Source organism: Anopheles nili, chromosome 3 (assembly GCF_943737925.1).
Source record: "Anopheles nili chromosome 3, idAnoNiliSN_F5_01, whole genome shotgun sequence".
NCBI lineage: Eukaryota > Metazoa > Arthropoda > Insecta > Diptera > Culicidae > Anopheles > Anopheles nili.
In genome coordinates, this window is record NC_071292.1 from 15156086 (window position 1) to 15175714 (window position 19629).

General features: G+C 46.8%; 7 protein-coding genes across 8 annotated transcripts; 4 read left to right on the top strand and 3 right to left on the bottom strand.

The window, feature by feature from the left end:
- Window positions 1-449: 449 nt before the first annotated feature.
- On the top strand, window positions 450-9165 carry LOC128726922 (glycerophosphocholine phosphodiesterase GPCPD1). 2 transcript variants are annotated; one of them, XM_053820769.1, is made up of 6 exons: window positions 450-696; window positions 4572-4933; window positions 5004-5780; window positions 6071-6538; window positions 6613-6759; window positions 8162-9165. In XM_053820769.1, the coding sequence occupies exons 1-6, from the start codon at window positions 450-452 to the stop codon at window positions 8345-8347; spliced, it is 2187 nt and encodes a 728-aa protein (XP_053676744.1). In that variant the 3' UTR covers window positions 8348-9165. The 2 variants fall into 2 exon arrangements, with proteins under 2 accessions (XP_053676744.1, XP_053676745.1); XM_053820770.1 differs by having other exon boundaries at window positions 450-693.
- On the bottom strand, window positions 954-2459 carry LOC128726923 (CLIP domain-containing serine protease B15-like). Its single transcript, XM_053820771.1, has 4 exons — window positions 2199-2459; window positions 1808-2034; window positions 1428-1723; window positions 954-1351 (listed from the first exon to the last, which is right to left on the bottom strand). Exons 1-4 carry the CDS (start codon window positions 2445-2447, stop codon window positions 1035-1037), a joined length of 1089 nt encoding a protein of 362 aa, XP_053676746.1. The 5' UTR covers window positions 2448-2459; the 3' UTR covers window positions 954-1034.
- A 697-nt stretch (window positions 9166-9862) lies between the features above and the next one.
- LOC128723454 (ribonuclease Oy) lies at window positions 9863-11022 on the top strand. Its single transcript, XM_053817198.1, has 2 exons — window positions 9863-9975; window positions 10049-11022. The coding sequence occupies exons 1-2, from the start codon at window positions 9902-9904 to the stop codon at window positions 10902-10904; spliced, it is 930 nt and encodes a 309-aa protein (XP_053673173.1). The 5' UTR covers window positions 9863-9901; the 3' UTR covers window positions 10905-11022.
- Window positions 11023-11132: 110 nt separating this feature from the next.
- Window positions 11133-12348, bottom strand: LOC128725534 (UBX domain-containing protein 1). The gene is made up of 3 exons (XM_053819288.1): window positions 12299-12348; window positions 11642-12232; window positions 11133-11580 (listed from the first exon to the last, which is right to left on the bottom strand). The coding sequence occupies exons 1-3, from the start codon at window positions 12346-12348 to the stop codon at window positions 11232-11234; spliced, it is 990 nt and encodes a 329-aa protein (XP_053675263.1). The 3' UTR covers window positions 11133-11231.
- A 496-nt stretch (window positions 12349-12844) lies between these two features.
- Window positions 12845-15539, top strand: LOC128723072 (general vesicular transport factor p115). Its single transcript, XM_053816779.1, has 3 exons — window positions 12845-12922; window positions 12993-15104; window positions 15177-15539. Exons 1-3 carry the CDS (start codon window positions 12845-12847, stop codon window positions 15522-15524), a joined length of 2538 nt encoding a protein of 845 aa, XP_053672754.1. The 3' UTR covers window positions 15525-15539.
- Window positions 15540-15542: 3 nt separating this feature from the next.
- On the bottom strand, window positions 15543-17206 carry LOC128723768 (protein phosphatase 1 regulatory subunit 7). The gene is made up of 6 exons (XM_053817533.1): window positions 17191-17206; window positions 16931-17117; window positions 16738-16866; window positions 16493-16655; window positions 16123-16431; window positions 15543-16048 (listed from the first exon to the last, which is right to left on the bottom strand). Exons 1-6 carry the CDS (start codon window positions 17204-17206, stop codon window positions 15875-15877), a joined length of 978 nt encoding a protein of 325 aa, XP_053673508.1. The 3' UTR covers window positions 15543-15874.
- A 779-nt stretch (window positions 17207-17985) lies between these two features.
- On the top strand, window positions 17986-19585 carry LOC128722522 (magnesium transporter NIPA2). Its single transcript, XM_053816191.1, has 2 exons — window positions 17986-18362; window positions 18585-19585. The coding sequence occupies exons 1-2, from the start codon at window positions 18119-18121 to the stop codon at window positions 19448-19450; spliced, it is 1110 nt and encodes a 369-aa protein (XP_053672166.1). The 5' UTR covers window positions 17986-18118; the 3' UTR covers window positions 19451-19585.
- The last annotated feature ends 44 nt before the right edge of the window (window positions 19586-19629 follow it).

Sequence of the window (19629 nt, forward strand, 5' to 3'; positions counted from 1 at the left end):
CGAGTGTTCTTGAGTTACCACGTTGATAAGTTTGTTAGCACGTGATCATGTAGGTAAACCACTAATGAGGCGACTGCATGCAAACAGCAGGGTTTCTAATTTACGTTTATCAGCAGCGTTAAAGTACCGTCGGGGACGGTTCGTCCTCAGGTCTTCAATTAGACAGGTATGGATCCCCGGAAGCTATTAGTCTTTTTCTAACACTACTGTGAGTTGGTCATTCGGTTAGATCACCCGCTGTCTACTGTTATCAGCATCCTAACACACAGACGCTAGCATTCCGAGCTATCAGTTCGGAACATTGTGAGGTAAAGATTAAGATAGTCTGCTACAGGATAGAAGGAGGTTCTTCTGCTATAAAAGCGACATTTAACGGCTAAATTTTCCATTTTTTTCTCATAAATACTGACGTTGTCTCTTGTGTTACAGATTAAACAGCATATAACAAAATGCAACGCTGGTGGTTTTTGGAGGAAAATAATGACGGAAAGGACCCTTCGTCGTCGTCTCGGCAGTCAGAATCATCGTCAGTGAAGAAAACAAAACAACCCAAGCCCGACGGAGATCGCCGGCACACGTTTCGCGTCCTGGTGACGTATGATCTCCTCAAGGACGAAACCATTGCAATCACGGGTAGCTGTGAATCTCTCGGCAATTGGGATCCGGAACAGTGTGTTCAACTGCACCCAGAGAGCGGTAAGTGTGTCTCCATGGTAACTAACATCACCACTAGATTGTGTGGGGTTAAGATTACAGTTCCATTTCATTGGGGAAAGACGCTACGTGTTGTTTTATCTTTCCTTATCAAGGAGAAATCAAAGTAAGGCAGGTCGTTGTTTAAAGGTATACGATTTTGATCGAATTATTTTATTTGCTTTATTATTAGAGTAACATTACATCCTTTTTCCTGCTGTGTTGGTAAATCTTCAATAGGCATGACTACCAAAATTGAATATCTTTTCTTGCGAGTAACGTCGAAAAAATTGATTAGTCCCATCGATCAGAAGTCTACGAAATATAAACATCGCTTCTGGCTACAAATTTTTGTCCACGAACATTATAGATTCCATCCAATCCAGGTATTTGATGACGTTCGTGTACACTCCGGGCAAATTTACGGTCCCACAAAACCGCGCCCCGAAACTAACGACGCCGATCAAAAACCAGCCACCGTTATGCTGTCGCATTAGCGGACCACCGGAATCTCCCCGGCAGGAATCGGACCCGTTCAAACCACCGATGCACAGCTGTTTGTCGGTGAGCGTGACGTTGGCCACGGCATACACAGAATTGCAGTCTTCGTTCTCTAGCCCAGGCAGCTCAACGTGCTTTTGCGTGGCACTGGGTCGTTCTGAAAAGAGAGCACATGTTCAAAAAGGAGATTCATTAAGTGTCCTGCTGCAAGCAAGACCACCACAGATACCTACTCTCCTCCGTTTCACCCCAACCGGTGACGGTGAAATTTTCCAGCGCGATCGGAAGGTTCTGAACTTCTAGGCTGAAGGGAAGACAAATCGGTCGAATATAATCGTGGTACGTAACGTCCATGGCGAGCCGCAAAATGCAGATATCGTTCGGCCGGGACACATTCGTCATGTCGTACTGCGGGTGTGGTATTATCGACTCCACCGCGTAGTCCTCCCGGCAGACCACATTGTCCTCACCCACGGTGGTGCAATTTTCCGGGCTGCTCGTGTTGAACTCGTTGAATCGCACGTACAATCTGCAAGAGCGTTACTGTTGTCACAAGCTAACACGATCACCGGATACCACACGCACGTCCTGCGTCCTTGAACACGCAACTTACAGCTTCCAGTTCGGTTTGTCCACGGTACAGTGAGCGGCCGTTATCACGTACCGCTTGGAGACAAGTGCACCGCCACACTTGGGCAGCGTTCGGTTTCGTCCGATGTTGTAAAACAGCAGACCCGCCCAAGGATGTTCGCCCAGCTCCGTTTCCTCACCGAAGTAGATCCGATCCGCGATCGACTGGCCACCGCATGTCGGTTCATTACTGAACTTGGGACAACAAATCTGTGAAAAGAATGCGCAAAAGTACACGCTAGAGAAACCATAGGACAAAACCGCACTTGTCACACCGGATGCCAAACGGAACGGTTATCGCTCGATCGCTCGATTTCGGGGAGATACTTCACGAAACATTGCGCCCTGTCCGCAGTGATCTCGGAACCACTTACCAATGGGAGAGGTTTCTTCCGGTTGGGAACATTCATCTCGCCGCACTTCAGCGTCTCCAGATAGGATGAATCGAGGTGCGTGTAGTTCGGGCTTTGCAGGATTCTCCGCACGTACGAACAGTTGCGCACGGGATCGCAGAATCCTGCCGTACCAAAGGGTGTCATACACTCATCGCCACTGTTGAGCGACTCACCGACGATCTGCAACACCAGCGGTGCGGCCAGGGCCAAACAAACTACCCACCTCATTGTGTACCGTCCAACTAAACGCGCACTCCGGCACCGTTCTTGGTACGCAAAATTAATCGCCACACCAAACGGAAGGAAGATTATCAATGCATCCCTCCCGTGGCTTGCTATATTTTCCCTCTTAAACCACCCGGGACCGGTTATGTTGCGTTGATAATGGCTTCACAAACATAGCGATCAGATCGGACCCGTCAAGCCCACACCAATACGCGCGATAGCGACGATCGTACCCCCTAAAGGCACGTCGCGGAAAACTTCTTACAGTCACCGGTGTGTGCGTGGTGTGCGATCGAGCCAGGCTGCACCTTGTTGCGATTAAACGCGGCCCTAGAGCCCACAACCACCTCCTAGCTGGGTGAGGATGAGCGAGCAAATGAGAGCGCAAGATCGTGTGTGATCGTGCGATCGAGCCGCGGGAATCCCCCGCATTTTGTTTATTTATTCAAAACCTTACCGCCTTGCCCCGGTTGGTGGCTCTCTGCTGACCAGTTAGTGGTAATTTTCTGTGTGGTTTTTTTTCTTCTCTTATGTCCAGGGCCAACCCGCGAAGTAGAATGACAAGTTTGTGAAGATTCCCAAACCACTGCCGCGCTGGGAATAACCCAGTCCCCGATGTCCGTTCCGGCGATCCGGCGATGACGTTTGCTTTCGCGCTTCATCGAGGGTCCGTAAAATTCACGTTTTTCCTTGCTGTGCAACCACCGTTAGCTGTGAAGGCACAAGCTTTTTTGACATCGATTAAACCTGTTTCGGTTCGGATTTTGAGTGTGGTGTTATCGCGAGGATCGCAAGGTCTTGTTCAAAATTCATTCGCACCTGATGCGGGAGCAGCCTGCGATCGTCTGATTTTGAAGATCAAGTTGATGGCTCGGAAATTATCACCGTTTGAAGTTGCACGGAGTTAATTAAACTAAGTTCACATTTGAGGGATCTTTAAAAGGCAATCTCTATCTTAACTGAAGCCTCTTTAACAAAGTAGCGGTCTAGCGGACCAGTTCAGCGACATCAGCAGCTTTGTCACGACTAATATCGGATTCGTAAGCTGATCAGTTCATCGACACATTTCGCCCACCAGTGCTAATCATCGTTCAAGTCAAGTTCAAGTCCAAGATCAACTGATTCGTAGACCTTGTCAAGTGTGCATTTCCGCTCGTGTGGCGACTCTTATATCCCGCAGGTGTTTGACCTCAATCGAGCATGCTCTCCACAGTTCGCGTGCATATTCGCCAAGGGACCAGTAGTCAGGAGCCACCCTTATTTGAGGATGCACTTTTGTGAAGGGATGCCACGGTGTTGCTTGTATTTTGCCGCCGACACCCCGATTGGGGTAACGTGTACCGGCTGATTCGTTAGAGGATGCCTCGGATCGTAAATAGAATAATGAAGCGTGGCGGCACGCGGGACATTACTTTCGCTCGACTTGCCACTTATCAGCCTCGAATGGGGCGGATGCTCCTTTGTACATCCAGCGGTCGTGGGAGCACGTTCTCGTTTAAACGATGATGGTAGTGACCCATTTCCGCCAATGAGAGCAGTAGTACTTTTTTTTGTTTCGATGTTACATGTCTCATACGCATTCAAGGTTAATTTTCCGCTTGGGGAAGTATCTACCATTGTATGGAATAACATTTTGATTGAATGAAGTTCAAGAATTTTCAATGGTTCAATAATGTTCTAGCAGAAGTGTGTTCTTCAATCGCTCTTGTGATACGTTAATCTGGATGAAAATATTTACATTTTATTCCTAAAAATGTTGGTTTCCTTTTGACTGGTATTATAGTAGCCAATAATATAGCCAGTATACCTTCAATCAGTTTGCTAAATATGCAAATGCAAACGATCTGGGCAGTATATTGCGGACTTCATCAAAGCATTGAGTGGCAGGAAGCAACCGCAAGAGGCAGTGCCGACAGACAATTGAATTGTGTGCTGACAATTTGATTTCATTCAACACGAGTCGCGACCTGCTGTGTAATTCAATTGAGCCAATATACATAACAAACAGTACGAGAAGCAAGTAGTGCTTTCGTCTTCCAAAACGAGTCTAGATGATGAACCAAAAAATGTATATTGTAGAAGATGATGTGTTTGAATAATGATTTATGCATTCGTTGTTCTTTGCAGATGGTGATAGCAACATTTGGCGCCTGGAAACGGAGCTACCTCGGGGCGTGTCCGTAAAGTATCGTTACATGATCTGTTCGGTGGATCCAACTAGTGAAAATGTACACGTGCGCCGGTTCGAAACACACATCGTACCTCGGCAGGTGCCGATCGATCTGCTCGATGACGATTCCAGTGTCAGCAAGCAGTCCCAGCAGCAGCAAAAGCAAGTCCAACCAAAGATCGACACTCTCGGGGATATCGACGGAAACATTAAGCTGGATAAGGGTTGGCTCACCACGGAAACCATCGTTCAGTTTAAATTCTTCGATAATCCTTTTTCGGTGAAGGAACGCATCAAGAACCGCCTGTTGTACGTGAAAGTGAGTTGCAGTTATTTATTCATTGTTTTAAACAATCACATCCTAAGAACTGGTACAAATATCGCTTCAGATCACGACGATGAATCTGCGCATCAACGCGGAATCACAGCAGAACCTGAACTCGTTGCTGGAGGAATCGCTGTCGAACGATACGCGTGAGAATGGTACCGAATCAGCGACCACCTACTCGTTCACGGAAGTGGCCTCGTTACACAACCCGAACGCCAGCTACGAGCAGCAATCGCAGTTCGGTTGTCCCTACCACAAGGACGACTTTCTCATCTTCAACGTGACGGTGGCCGAACCGGAGAACGTGGCCTACCTCGTCGATCTCTACACGCACAGCTCCCGATCGAAGGAGGATGAACCGCCGTATCACCTCGGGTACCACTACATTCTCCCGAATTTCCTAAAGAAATCGGAGGGCATCCTTGAGCTGCCGGTGACGTGCGCCAGCAAACATCGGCCACTTGGAATGATGCGTATCGAGTACCTGAAGGTGACTCCACTTCTGCCGGTCCGGTGTAACCTCGAGCGATCGTACATCCGGTACTGGAACAAGCGCTGGACCGGGCTGGACGTTGGTCATCGTGGATCCGGCACAAGTTTTAAGGCAAGCGATGGCAACGTGATCCGCGAGAACACGATCGCGTCGCTGAAGAAAGCGGTTGCCCACGGTGCCGATATGGTGGAGTTCGATGTGCAGCTGAGCAAGGACTTGGTGCCGGTGATCTACCACGATTTCGACATCTACGTGTCGCTGAAGCGCAAAACGACGCTCGAGACGAACGACATGCTCGAGCTGCCGATGCGCGAACTCACGCTAGAGCAGCTGAAGAACCTGAAGGTAAATGTAACTGCATATCCGTTTCGTTTCTGGCGGGAAGTGGACCCAATGTGGGGGTTTTTCTCGTGTAATCCACACGATAAGGTCACGCGGGGATCAGGGCAACCATTTTCGAGTACGTCATACACTTGAGAGGGAGTGGGCAAAAGAAAATGCAGGCCAATTTGCATACTCACCTAAGCGCGAGAGAGGTTAGGACCGGTTGATCAGCAACAGCCACGATTGGCCATTTGTATAACCAAACCACCGCGATGCAATTGTAACATTGTAACCCTCTTCACGGGGCACAGGTGTACCACGTGGTAGAGGGTAGAAACCGCGAGGCCAAATTCTTCGACGAGGAGCTCGACGAACATCAACCGTTTCCGCAACTATCGGAAGCGCTCGACCTGATCGATCCGCACTGTGGCTTCAACATCGAGATCAAGTGGTCACAGAAGCTGAAGGACGGCCGGATGGAGGCGGAGCTGGCCTTCGACTCGAACCAGTACGTCGACTGCATACTGCGCACGGTGCTGGAGAAGGCCGGTGAGCGTCGGATCGTGTTTTCCTGCTTCGATGCCGACATCTGTACGCTGCTGCGCCTCAAACAGAACCTCTACCCGGTGATGTTCCTGACGCTCGGTGTCACCAGCCGCTATCCGAGTTACCATGATCCGAGGTGTAACTCGATCGAGATGGCGGTACGTAATGCTTACGCCACGGAATTGCTCGGAATCGTCGCACACACCGAGGATCTGCTGCGCGATCAAACGCAGGTGAGTAGTTGAGCTCCTTCTACGCCGGTTGGGCGCGTTCGTCTCCACTGATGGCGTTTGCTGTGTGCTTTCAGGTGAACCTGGCCACCGAGAAGGGTCTCATCATTTTCTGCTGGGGCGATGACAATAACTGTAAGGACACGATCAAGCATTTAAAGAGCCTTGGCATACACGCGATCATCTACGATAAGATGGACATTTTCTCCGACAAGGCAGTGAAGGTAAGCGCACGACCGAGGGCTCAAGCTCCCAGATCGTGGCGGAACAGATTGGCTTGTTTTTTTTATTTACTATCTCCACTCAAAACTCTCCATTTCGCTCAGTGCACAATCTTTCGCTCAAACTCGCCAAGTTGCCAAGACCGTTCATTTGCGTTGGTCTATCTTGCTACCTCTCTTCTCATCGACTCGAAACGATTGCTGAAAAGTTGCTTGCTTATCCTTTGTTTTGTTGTTTGTGAATGTTGCGTTTTTGTCCTGTTTTTATTGTTTGTTTTTTTTTTTGTTTATACATGTTTGGTGTGTAAAGATCTGATGAAAAATTGGAATTGTTATCGCTTGAGGGTACAAAGGGTAAATTTCTTCATACTTTATATAATTATTTATCGCTCTTTCATGTTTTTAGACGCAGATGTTTTAAGTTTTAAGCTTTATTTGTAAGTATTTCGTTTGCACTCTCACCAGCCGCATCGCCTTTCGAGGACATTTTCGTGAAAAGAAAAGCTCTACACAACCCTTCACGCCATTAGTGTTCAGTTTGGTTTCTGCGTGTTGCAGCTTCAGTGTGTAAATGAAGAACATTCTTCTTGTTTGATTGTTTTGCTCATCACGAATATCAGCATGCACATTTTTAAATTCTTCGTGTTCTGCTGCTGGCTGCACACGACTCCTTCGTGACCATCATCTCATACCCGACAGTTGCGCCTTTTCACTTTTCCGATCATTATCACCACGCTGTGTGTTGGGCTCCGATGTACTTGTTCTTTTATTTTCTCTTCTTTCTCTTCCGCTGCGCACTATCATTCCAGGTTCAGGAGGGTGGTAGTATTGATGTAAACGGTTCCAATAGTGGTGAACCTCCCGTTGAAGGGAAAAAGCAATAGAAAGTACACTAACAATCGCCGTTTTGTGATCGTCCGTGTGGTCCCCTAGTGGTGTGTCCTTTCATGTCTTCGGTTTTCAGTGGTTCCGTGTCTTGCGTCTTCAATTACGAATTTTTTTTTTTCGTTATACGTTGAATGTGTTATGTGCCGTGTTTCGAAGCCACTGTTTTAAGCTACATTTTCCCAATCTAAACGTCGTGTGTCGTGGTGAAAGTGCGCTATTTAATAGTTATTCGTCCCTGTATTCGTCTAGTAGTTCGCCGTCTTCTTTTATCGTATGTCGTGCTCCTTTCCCGACAAATGTAGTTTAAATTATTGTCCACAAAAAACAAGCAGCAACTGGGCAAACGTTTAGGTAGTGTAAACCTTCACATATCGACGAAGCAAGAGAGACAGCGAGAACGCGAGTTCACTGAATTATTTCGTACTTTAAACCCCCCAGCCAAAGGACATCTATCGTTTGCTTTCCATCAGCATGTTTCACTTTCATTTTGCTTCTTCTTTTCTTTCGCCACCCGTAGGAGAGTGTATTTTTAGTTGGCGCACGTGAATCGCAAGCCGCACTATTGCAGCAGATCGACATCGAGAACCGGTACGAGCAAACGAACCAGCATGAATTTTTGAACGAGCAGGACGTGCGGCTTAGTCTCGATAAGGCGACCTCGTCCGCCGGCTCGGCACTCTCCACCTCGACGCCATCGATTTGAGCTGTTTCCGGTATCGCCTTCCCCCAGGAGCTAATATCATTGTGCAGGTGATCGTGCTTTAGTGCAGCAGAACGATCGACCCGAACGGAATTAAGCATACGCGTGTGCGGTGTAATAGCGAAAATGCGGAAAGATATTGTCAACAGAAAAAAAACGAGTTGTTTTGGGCAGTGGTATTGTGTGAGATGATCTTACGAATTTATTTACATACAACTGCAGCTGCGTAGCTTGAATGAAACCTGAATCATCTGTACTAGCAAAACGGTTACATGAGATTGAGATTATTTATGCTTTCCAAAAACACACGTCGCCGCCGATTGGCGTGCAATTGAATGCGGGTTTTAACGTAGGCAAACGGAAGCATGTTTGCAAGTTGAGGGATGTCGCGATAAATGCGCAACCGAAAGCAATTCCAAAATGCAATAGTTGTTTTGTTACAGCCAAAGCCACCGAAACGTATGCAAAATTTAGCCAATTCAATGTTTTCGAGGTTTATCATCGAGGTAGAGCTGTTAGGTAGGAAAAGGATAAAACGAAGGATCGGTACAGATTGTCCGTTCGGCAAAGAACTAGGTTGTAGGGATTATAACACTAAGTGGCACTTTTTATTATTTAAGAAAGCGTTTACAGCCGCGTTGTCAGGCTCTACGGAAACACATAAGGAGGCTTCAATTTATCACATAAAGCACTAGCTAATTGCATGTGGTTTTTCTATGTTTTGTTAATTTTATATGTCCTCATTAGAGGCGCAATAAATTTAGAATCATATTCATAAAATATTATTGTTTAACGTTTAAATAAAGTTATTACAACCTGCATTCGTCATTTGTATGATTTTATCTACGAGTTTATTGTCCGAAATAAGCAACGTGAAGAGAAAACTGAAAGAAATCGCCAGACGTAAGTTATTTTGCATTTAAAGCGAAAAGAAAGATGTTAAAATTGTGAAAAACAAAAAAAGTTGCCGCGCCCTGAACTGGCGCGGCTAAGAAATTTTTGTCGCAAAAGTAACAGGAGAACATACCAGCTAGGAGGCTGCTTTTTGTGGCAAAAAAACGCTTCAAAAAATCGAAACGCTTCGGGCGTTAAAACGAAACGCTTGGCATGCTACTTGCCCATAGATGGCGCTGTCAAGTTATAGCATCTGAAATATTTCAATTTTTGAAATATTTCAAGCGCATATTTTAATTAGCGCCATCTATGGGGAAATTTTTACGCATTTTGTACAGCGGCATACAGTGTTATACGGTCTCTTTTTTCGGCGTAGCACAGTTTTTACAATTCGACTAAGCAACTGGTATGTTCTCCTGTTACTTTTGCGAAAAATTTTATCCATCTCACCCGATCAAGAGCAACTTTTTTGCACAATTCAAAAAAGAAATTTCTAATTTGATCAATCAGTTGCTGCCGTTAACGTTACTCATCTGGCTTATCGCTGCTCCCTTCAGAAACGGACGGCATGTTCTTTGTCCCTTCTTCGTGACCTTCTGTGCATCATTTCTATTTACGATCAGAGAAAGGTGGAAGCTATCGGTCAGTCTGTACAGCACAAACATGACGCTCGCTCAGTCAGTGATCACTCTGTTTGCCATTATTTTCCTGCACTCCTGTGTTGCTGTTCCGAATAGGTAACGATTGGGAAACGAAGCTAAGCGATTGCAAACGGATAAACCACCATTCTTACACCATTTTCTTCCGTAGCTTACCGTTCGAGTATGAGGAAAATGCTCGCGAGAACGCGATCATCGATTCGTCAGCCGTAGATCAACTCCCACAGTTTGACTTGCTCATATTCACGCAACGATGGCCCATCACGGCATGCTACGAGTGGCGCGAAACGAGCCAATCGCACATTTGCGGCCTTCCGACACCAGCGACCGTTTGGTCGATCCATGGCATTTGGCCCACAAAACGCAACACCATCGGTCCGGCGTTCTGCGATAAAACGGCCGTATTCAACGTGTCCCAGCTGAGCGAGATCGAAACCCAGCTCGAGCAGCACTGGGTGAACGTGGAAAAGAACAAACCATTCGATTCCCTGTGGGAGCACGAGTGGCTCAAGCATGGCACCTGCGCCGCCGAAGTAATCGAAGAGCTCAACACGGAGCGGAAGTACTTTGGCCAAGGACTAAGCTGGTTGGAGCAGCACTCGGTCGATAAGGCTTTCACGGCCAGTGGTGGCATCCAGCCCGGCTACAACTACAGCCTTTCCACGCTTAACAAGGCACTGTACGATTACTATGGCAAACATTCCGCCATCGAGTGCTACTTTGATCGAAAAACGCACAGCCAGCTGCTGAACGAAGTGCGCATCTGCTTTGACAAGCAGCTGCAGCTGGCCGATTGTGACGGTATCGTGGGCTTCGAGAGAGTCTCACTTCCGAACATGCGCGTCGGAACGGTGATCAGCAATTGTAATGCGGCAAAATCGATCTTCTATCCGGCGACCGTACCAAGCAACCCACAACCGATCGTGCATTATGAAGCCATCTATGAAACCGGCGGTGGTGATGATGGTCAGGAAAAAATCGAATTTGTCGAGGTGATTATGGTATAACTGGGCCGAGGATGCAGTACGTTGAACGAAGAAGCTGCAACGATGCAATGATGCTGTACTATTGTTTGAATTTTAGGTTAATTTTAGTAAAATTTGAAATCATACCTGAATGCAAATAAACCCACATGCTCTGTGGATGGTCCTCTTCCAATTTTCGCACGGCTTTTATGTGATATAGAAGAAATGTAGCCAGCGGTCGCGATTGAACGATTCTATTTTATGTACCGCTTTCCTAGATCACAAACTTCTGAACGGAACCGAAAATCGCACTGGTTTACAGAATTTATACAATCACCCTTACTTCAGAACTTTCTTACGTTAATAAATCTACGGAGCTTTCGTTACGATGAGCACGGCATTCGGGACAAGACCCAGCTTGTCGAGCGGCATATCGTACTCTTCGGGCGTGAACACCTTCTTCGGGAAGTTCGTCATCAGTCCAAACGTCGCATTGACAGTCTCCATCTTCAGCTGCACGAACAGCCGTACGGCGGCCAGCTGCTCGCCGGCCTGGAACGTTTGCACGAGCTGCGACCCGTCCATCATACGGATCGCAATTTTGGCGGTCGTGTATGTCTTGGCTTCAACTGGTTTCGTGGGCGTCGTGCCCGATGCTGGCGCTGCTGCTGGAGGGCTGCTAGTTGTTGTGGACGTTGGTGAAGCGACAGTGATCTCCCTGAAACGGTAAGCTGGATTTAGAGTGCTTCCGGAAATGCAATCGTATAGCGTTAGCCTACCCTGCGTCTTTTGCCTTGCGGGCAGCACGGTCAGCTTCAATCTGGGCCCGGACACGATCCCGCGCCTGTTGGCTTTCGAGCTTCTCGCGCTTGCGTTGATCCATCAGTTTCTTCATTTCCTGTTCCTCCATTTTGCGGCGCGCCTCCAACATATCCTTTCCGGATCTGATGCGCAGTCGTTCGCGCTCCATCGCTTCCTTCTTTTCAGTCTCCAAGCGTTCCTGCCGGTTGCGTCGCATCTTGTCTTCCAGCAGGGCTAGCTGCGCCTTCCTTTCTTCCTCGCTCAGTGGTTTCTTCTCCTCGGTCGACTCCGAGAAATTGCTGTGCTGTGTTTTGGCCGCATGGAACTCAACCTCGTCCTGTGATTTGAACAGTTTGCCGCATTCCTCACATTTAAGCGATTTTGCGACTGCCGGTTGCGCGTCGCTGGAAGCCGCCGCTGCCTCTGTGTTCTCTCCAGATTCGGTGGCCGTGCCGGAGCTGTCTCCTCCGGCACTAGTAGCTGGCGGAAGCGGTTCATCGGCGTGGGCAAGTAGCCACTCCATCGCCTGTTCTACACCTTTGTTGTTGGTCACTTCCAGGGCTCGTTCGCTGCATCAAAGTACATGTACAAATTGAACATTCACGCAACAAAGCTCCAGCTAGCATCGTACTCACGCTTTCTCTTTTGGAAACCCCATATCCATTAGCATCTGTATGTCAGACATGGCTTAAAACTTCAGGTAAATTACTTTTTCACACTCAAATTATTAAAATTTTAGGACGATTCACAGTGTTTTTTTTTCTCTCCTTAGCCTTTGTAAACCGCTGACGGTTGCTCCGCGTCTGACAACTGACAAGCGATAACGTCAACAGTGACACAAATTACTGGTTCAAAAACATCCTAGTGTAGCGACAAAGGAAGGAGTTTTTAATAATTTGGCCGATGAATTTTAAATTTCCAGCAAAAAGCTTGTTACGACAGCATTAAAAACAGACGTGTGTATTGTTAGATACACGCATGCCCTATCGATTGCCCTCAATCTCGGTTCCGCAACGACCGCCACCTTATCACTTCACTTGACAAGACAACACTCCGCTGCAAACAAATCGACATCAAAAATATTGACGTGTACTATTTGGTCAGGAAAGCGAAATCCGTTTTTTCGGGAGAAACCCGATCGAAATTTCTCACCGATCTAGGCCCACTCGTTTGCCACTAAGATGAATTTCCTCAAAAGTGGCCTACAGACCGTGCTCGGGTCACAACAGTCAAGCCAGGCGCCCACGGGTGCAGAAACGGTGAGTTTGTCATTTTTATCTGGCGCCCAGCATCGTTGATAGGATTAATACGCTGAATGGCTTGTTTCAGGTGGAGCTGCTGGTGGAACGTGTAACAACTTCCACGCTGCTGGATGATCGGCGTGACGCTTGCAGAGCGCTGAAGGCGCTTTCCAAAAAGTATCGCATAGAAGTGGGCATCGGAATGAACGCAATGCTGCAGGTGTTGGAAACAGATCGGACGGATTGTGAGATTATCGGCTACTGCTTGGACATTCTGTGCCATGTTACGTCCCCGGAACAGTTCGAAGAGGAAGAGGACAATCCGAACGTGACGTCAAACATTGGCGAACAGTTTACGGAGATATTCATCAAGAACCCGGACAACGTGTGTTTGGTTCTGAGTTGCCTGGAAGAGTACGATTTTCGCGTGCGCTGGGCTGCGATCAAATTGCTGACCAATCTGTTGGCCAACCGGCCGAAGGAAATCCAGGAGATTATTCTCGTCAGCCCGATGGGCGTATCGAAGATGATGGATCTGCTCATCGACAGTCGAGAAGTTATCCGGAACGATGCGCTTCTGTTGATGATCCAACTGACCAAAGGCAACGGTAATATACAGAAGATTGTTGCCTTTGAAAATGCCTTTGATCGGTTGCTGGATGTCATTAAGGAGGAAGGATGCTCTGATGGTGGAATCGTCGTGGAAGACTGTCTAATTCTGATGCTTAACTTGCTGAAAAACAACCCAAGCAATCAGCAGTTTTTCAAAGAAGGCTCCTACATTCAACGATTGGCACCCATGTTGGACCTTTCTCCGGAGCAGGATCAAACGGGCATGAGTCCGCAGAAGGTGTCGAATCTTCACTGCATGTTGCAGGTGGTACGTGCCCTAGTTTGTCCCAGCAATCCTCAGCAGGTGATTTGCTCATGCCAGAAAGCGATCCGTAGTTCCGGTTTGCTTTCAGCGATCTGCAACATCATAATGACGAGTGGAGTACCGCCGGATCTGCTCATCGAAACGATCAATACGATCGCCGAAGTGATCCGAGGCGACGGACAGAATCAGGATTATTTCAACTCCGTCATCGCACCCTGCGATCCTCCCTTGTCGGCTATCGTGCTACTGTTGATGTCCATGATTAACGATAAGCAACCACTTTCGTTACGCTGTGCCGTACTCTACTGCTTCCAGAGTTACCTCTACCGCAACGAAAGCGGTCAGAGCTCGCTCGTTAAGACGTTGTTGCAATCTTCCGAACAGACGACGGCCATCACAAGCGGCCAACTGCTCTGCCGTAGCCTGTTCAGTACCGATCCGCTTTCGAACTGGTTCGCAGCTGTCTCGTTGAGCCATGCGTTGTTGGAAAACTCAGCCCAAAAAGAGCAACTGTTGCGGGTAGTGCTGGCCACTTCGCACACCAGCAAACCCGTCTCTTTGCTCGAGCAATGCAGCCAATTGCTGCAGCAAGCGAACTGCAAGTTCCAGAGCAAAGTTGGCCTGTTGATGCTGCTGTCCGTGTGGCTGAGTCACTGTCAGCTCGCCGTCCGTACATTCCTCTTGATACCGGGTACCGTGGCGTACTTGACGGGACAGATATCGGCCAACGAACACGGGGACAACGAGTATCTCGTGCAGGGTTTGTGCGCGTTTCTGATGGGAATCTGTATCCAGTTCAACGATAACAGCGTGCAGGAGCACCAACGTGAGTTCCTCTGCCAGCTGCTGATTAAACGAATTGGCATCGACACGTACAACAAGAAACTGGGTGAGGTCTCCAAGCACGAGAACTATAGCAAGTCGGCCAAGCAGCCACAAATTCGCATTGCGGCCACCACTGATTTGCTGTTAGATTACGAGTTTTGTCGCTTGTTCAAAGCGCTGGAAGCGGCCATCACCAAAACCGTGCAAGGTGTTAGTACCGGTGGAGAGAACATTACAGAACTGACACTCAGCCAGGAGGCGTCTGGATTGGTAGCACAGTATAAGGACATTATACGCGAACAGGACAGCGTACTGCAAGAACTTCGAAAACAGTTATCGCAAGCCGAAACCAAGGTGAACGAACTATCTGGGGCACTTGAGCAGTCGCAGTCCAGTAACGGGCAGTTGCAGGATCAGAACATTTTGCTGAAGGCGCAACTGCAAGCGGCATCAGATTTGCGTCAACAAAACACCTCCTTAGCGTCTTCCCCGTTGCACGTGCTTCCGGCGCAAAGCGACCACCAAGAGGCGTTGGAAAAAAGGCTCTCTTTGATGTCGCTCGAGCAGCAGACCGATAGGGCGAAGCTTTCTTACTACGAGGCTGAAAACAGTCGCCTACTGAGCGAGTTAGATCAGTTGCGGACACGAGTAAACGCGGCGGAAGGTAGGGCTAACGCATCCAGTGGCGAAATGGATAAGCTGCGGAAAGATCAGGAAGATCTGCTGGAGCTACTGACCGATCAGGAGAACAAACTCCAACGCTATCGAATGGAGCTAAAACGGGTGACTGGGCAATCGTTCGATGACGAAGAAGACGATGAAGATGAGTTGGGGCAGGAAGCACTAAAACCAGCGACAAGCAACGGAACCTCAACAAGTGAGGCTTCTAGTCAGCACCCCGGAGGATTTTTGTGTTAACGTAGTTCGGTTGCAATGCTTTACTATCAATATTTTGCTGCTTTATAGGAGTTGCCTTTCGTATTATTTAACTAAAATACATATTTGCCAATGCAATAGCCAATGAGAGGTATTTTCATTTAGACTTGTGCGCCAATACAAAGGAGTAATATTTACTAGCAATATTTTAAAGCAACATGTTTTGTGACTCATTGGATGCTGTTCGATTACTACACATTCCTATTTTACCTTAAACTAGCAATAAAGACTGTATTCTATACAACTACAGATGAATGACCGCTTCACAAAATGCATTTCGTATTACCCACAACGCATCTTAGATGTATTTGATCGATAAAAAACATCACAATCTAACGACAGAGCGTAGCATCGATCTTCTGCAACCAAGGCACAGCTAGCTTCAGTTTTCGGCGATAATTAACATCACTGGCCACTGGATTGCGCTCCAAATAAACGGTAGCTAAGCGTTTGTTGCTTGCCAGCTTTTCCACGCTGCTCCACTCAGAGACGCCGTTGTCATTCATCTGAAAATGAAATCAAAAGTTCGCGCTTTACTGCACATCCTACACATAAGTAACTAATATGAGGTTGCCCTTACCCAAAACTCCTCCAATACCTCCAGATGATCGATGTTCTCGATGGCCTTTACCCGATTCTTCGCCAGGTCTAACGTTTCAACTAGCCTGTTTTGATTCAAATTTTCGATCGTTTCTATGCCGTTTTCCGACAGGTACAACTCGGTTAGATTGGTCAGCTGATCCAAGTTTTCGATCTTAGTTAACCTGTTGCACTGCAAGCTCAGGCATTCCAGCTTGGTCAGCTTATCCAGATTTTCAATTTTTGTTATCTTGTTCTTGCCCAGATACAGATGAGTGAGGTTGGAGAGATTCTCCAGATTTTCGATTTTCTGTAAGAACAAAACGATTGTTATAAAGAGATCCTATTTTCAAGGGGTAATGTATAAATACCCGGATTTTGTTATCGCCCAGCTCGAGCATGGTGAGATTGGTTAAATGACCCAAATTTTCAATCAAAGTTATGCGATTAGCGCAAAGAAATAGCTTTCTTAAGTTTGTCAGTGTGGAAAGGTTCTTAATTTGATGGAGTCGATTAAAGCTCACGTCTAGCATTCTGTAAAAGTGTAAAAGGTGTAAGTGTAAAAGTGTAATAAATTATGCTCTTTCTGCAAATATCTCAACACGCGTTAGCTTACTCCAAATTGACAAGTTGGTCCAGATTTTCCAGCTCCGTTATTTGATTGTCATACAGCTCCAGCTCGATCAGTGCAGTGAGATGATCTAGGTTTTCAATTTTCTTTATCAAATTCCACCGCAAATATAGACTGAAACGATGAGCATGCGTCATTAAGCGGATGATTCATTAAGTGATGTGAATTTCACGCCTACCGTTCAAGTTTGGTTAGAGGTTCGAGATTCTCGATCTTGCCGATACGTCCGTGATTCAAATCGACCTCCGTAGTTTCCGGATCGATAGTAATTACGTCCTCCATTTTTACGATCTCATGCTCGGCCACCTCTCCAGCCCCCGGCGGACGTTCCTCTTCTACCGTGGGAGAATCCGCTCGAGAATTGCCTAAGAAGCGAGGGCGTGTGAACGACATATATATTAGATGAATCATTTAAATCAATGCTGCCTTATAGCTTACCTTCTTCTGCACTCATTTCGATGCTGTTCAATCAATAATCTTCGATCTAACTTGTATTTCTCGGTGGGATTTGTGTAAAGCTTTCTTCACGCACAAAGGCTTTATTGTGAAATGGAAATAATTCTTCTTCACTACACAAGGTTATAAAACCCACAGAAACGATCGGCTTCACTAGAGCATCACAGACCACTGGAACAAAGCTCGGTGGAATGCAAACAAACTACAAACAAGAAATAACAAAACATAACATCTATTGAATCATTTGAGAATGATTGAGTGAATACCTTGGAAGCACTAAATAATATTCACATTAATTACACTCTTCCAGATAAAACACTTCTCTATCGATGATAGTAACCAAAACAATATTGTACTCACAAAACAAACGTCAATTGCGGTAGGTCGGATGGCATTTACGTCTCGCACCGGTTCCAGCATGATTTTATATAAAATGTAAAAGTAGTCGTAATGAAAGCTTATACCTGATGTGAATATTAAAACTTGTAAATTTTTATTATATTTGTTTCACTATTGGAACTTGTCTGAATAATTATATATTATTAGAATTTTGTTCTAGTGGTATAGCTTTTCCACCCAAATGCGCGAAGTGAATATTGTTACAGATTTTTCACTGGGAGTTCACCAGTCATAAACAAAACAATCTTGCGGAAGAATTTGGTGATGTCTCAACTCGGTTTTCAATTAATCAATCAAATATTCCATTAACCAGGTCGTGTTGCCTATTCCAACGCGTATGAACACTCACACGTGTTTGTGAAGTTAAAAATTATTTAGTGTAAAGGCAAACATGTGCTGTAGATTGTGAAATATATGTAATTTTTCGTCGGTCAAACAACGACGGAAAGAGAGTAACGCAGCTACAATACAAAAACAAATCATCCGGAAAAACGATTCGAGCGCCTTGAACATGTCTTCGCCCAGACAAGCGGGTATGCCGCAAAAAGCCCCACCTTCCATCGACGACCTGTATATGGAGCGCGATTTTTACATCGGACTTGCGTTAGCCCTTTCGAGTAGTATTTTCATCGGATCGAGCTTTATTATAAAGAAAATAGGCCTCTTGCGCCTTTCTCGCGTAGGTTCGGTGCGTGCTAGTGCCGGGGGATATGGCTACCTACGCGATTGGATTTGGTGGGCCGGCCTTATCTGTAGTAAGTAACCAGAATGTTGTTTGTTTTTCTTTCCTCTATGACTAATGACAAGAATATTCATCTCTCGCATGCATCACATGCATGCAATGAGAGATTCCTATGGATTTGATAAGGCGGCATCACAAAGGAACGATAGAAATATAAGCGCTCACCCGCTAATCCCGATCGCATGCCATTTATTAAGAATATTTGTTTTGTTCTCCTTTTTCTTGCTGCTTCTAGTGGGTGTCGGTGAAGCGGCAAACTTCGCCGCGTATGCGTTTGCACCAGCTTCCCTTGTGACGCCGCTTGGAGCCCTAAGCGTGATAGTGGCCGCAGTCTTAGCGTCCAAGTTCCTCAAGGAACGGTTAAACTTACTAGGGAAACTCGGCTGCTTCCTGTGCATCGTTGGATCGACGATTATCGTTATACATTCCCCGAAAGAAGGCGAAGTGGAGGATCTAAACTTGCTGATGGACATGCTGCAGGATACCACCTTCATCACGTATGTCGTGCTGATACTCTCGCTGTCGCTGTTCATCGGATGCTGTTGCGGTCCGCGGTATGGCCACAAGCACGTCGCCGTGTACATTCTTCTGTGTTCTGCCATTGGCAGCCTTACGGTGATGTCCTGCAAGGCACTGGGACTCGCCCTGCGCGACACCCTGTCGGGCAAGTCGAATGATTTCGGCATGTGGCTGCCGTACTTCCTTATCATTATCACGGTCGTGTTCGTTGGCGTGCAGGTGAACTATCTCAACAAGGCGCTAGACATCTTTAACACGAGCATTGTGACACCGATCTACTACGTCATCTTTACGACGCTGGTCATTACCGCGTCGGCAATCCTGTTCAAGGAGTGGCGACACATGCGCGCCGAAGATATCATCGGTGATTTGTGCGGGTTTTTCGTCGTGATCGTTGCCGTCATACTACTGAACGCCTTCCGCGAGATGGACATCAGCCTGAGTGATGTGAAGGGTATCATGCGCCCGAAACGAGAACTGCTTCATTTGCACAAGAACGGCCAGTACGAGGACTATTTGAATGAAAATGAGGAACGAGGACCACTGAAACCCCAGTACGGGACAAACTATCTGAACGCGTGAAACATTTCAGGATATTTCGTGTTGTGAATAGGATACATTTTTTACGAGAGGCGAAGCTCGAAGCAAATGTAAAGAGACCAAAAATTAAGAACGCTTCACTAACTTATAACGAAAAGGCTTCACGGTCTATTTTATTTATGGTTATGGATATCACGTACCTGTTAGAAGAAAATGTAAAT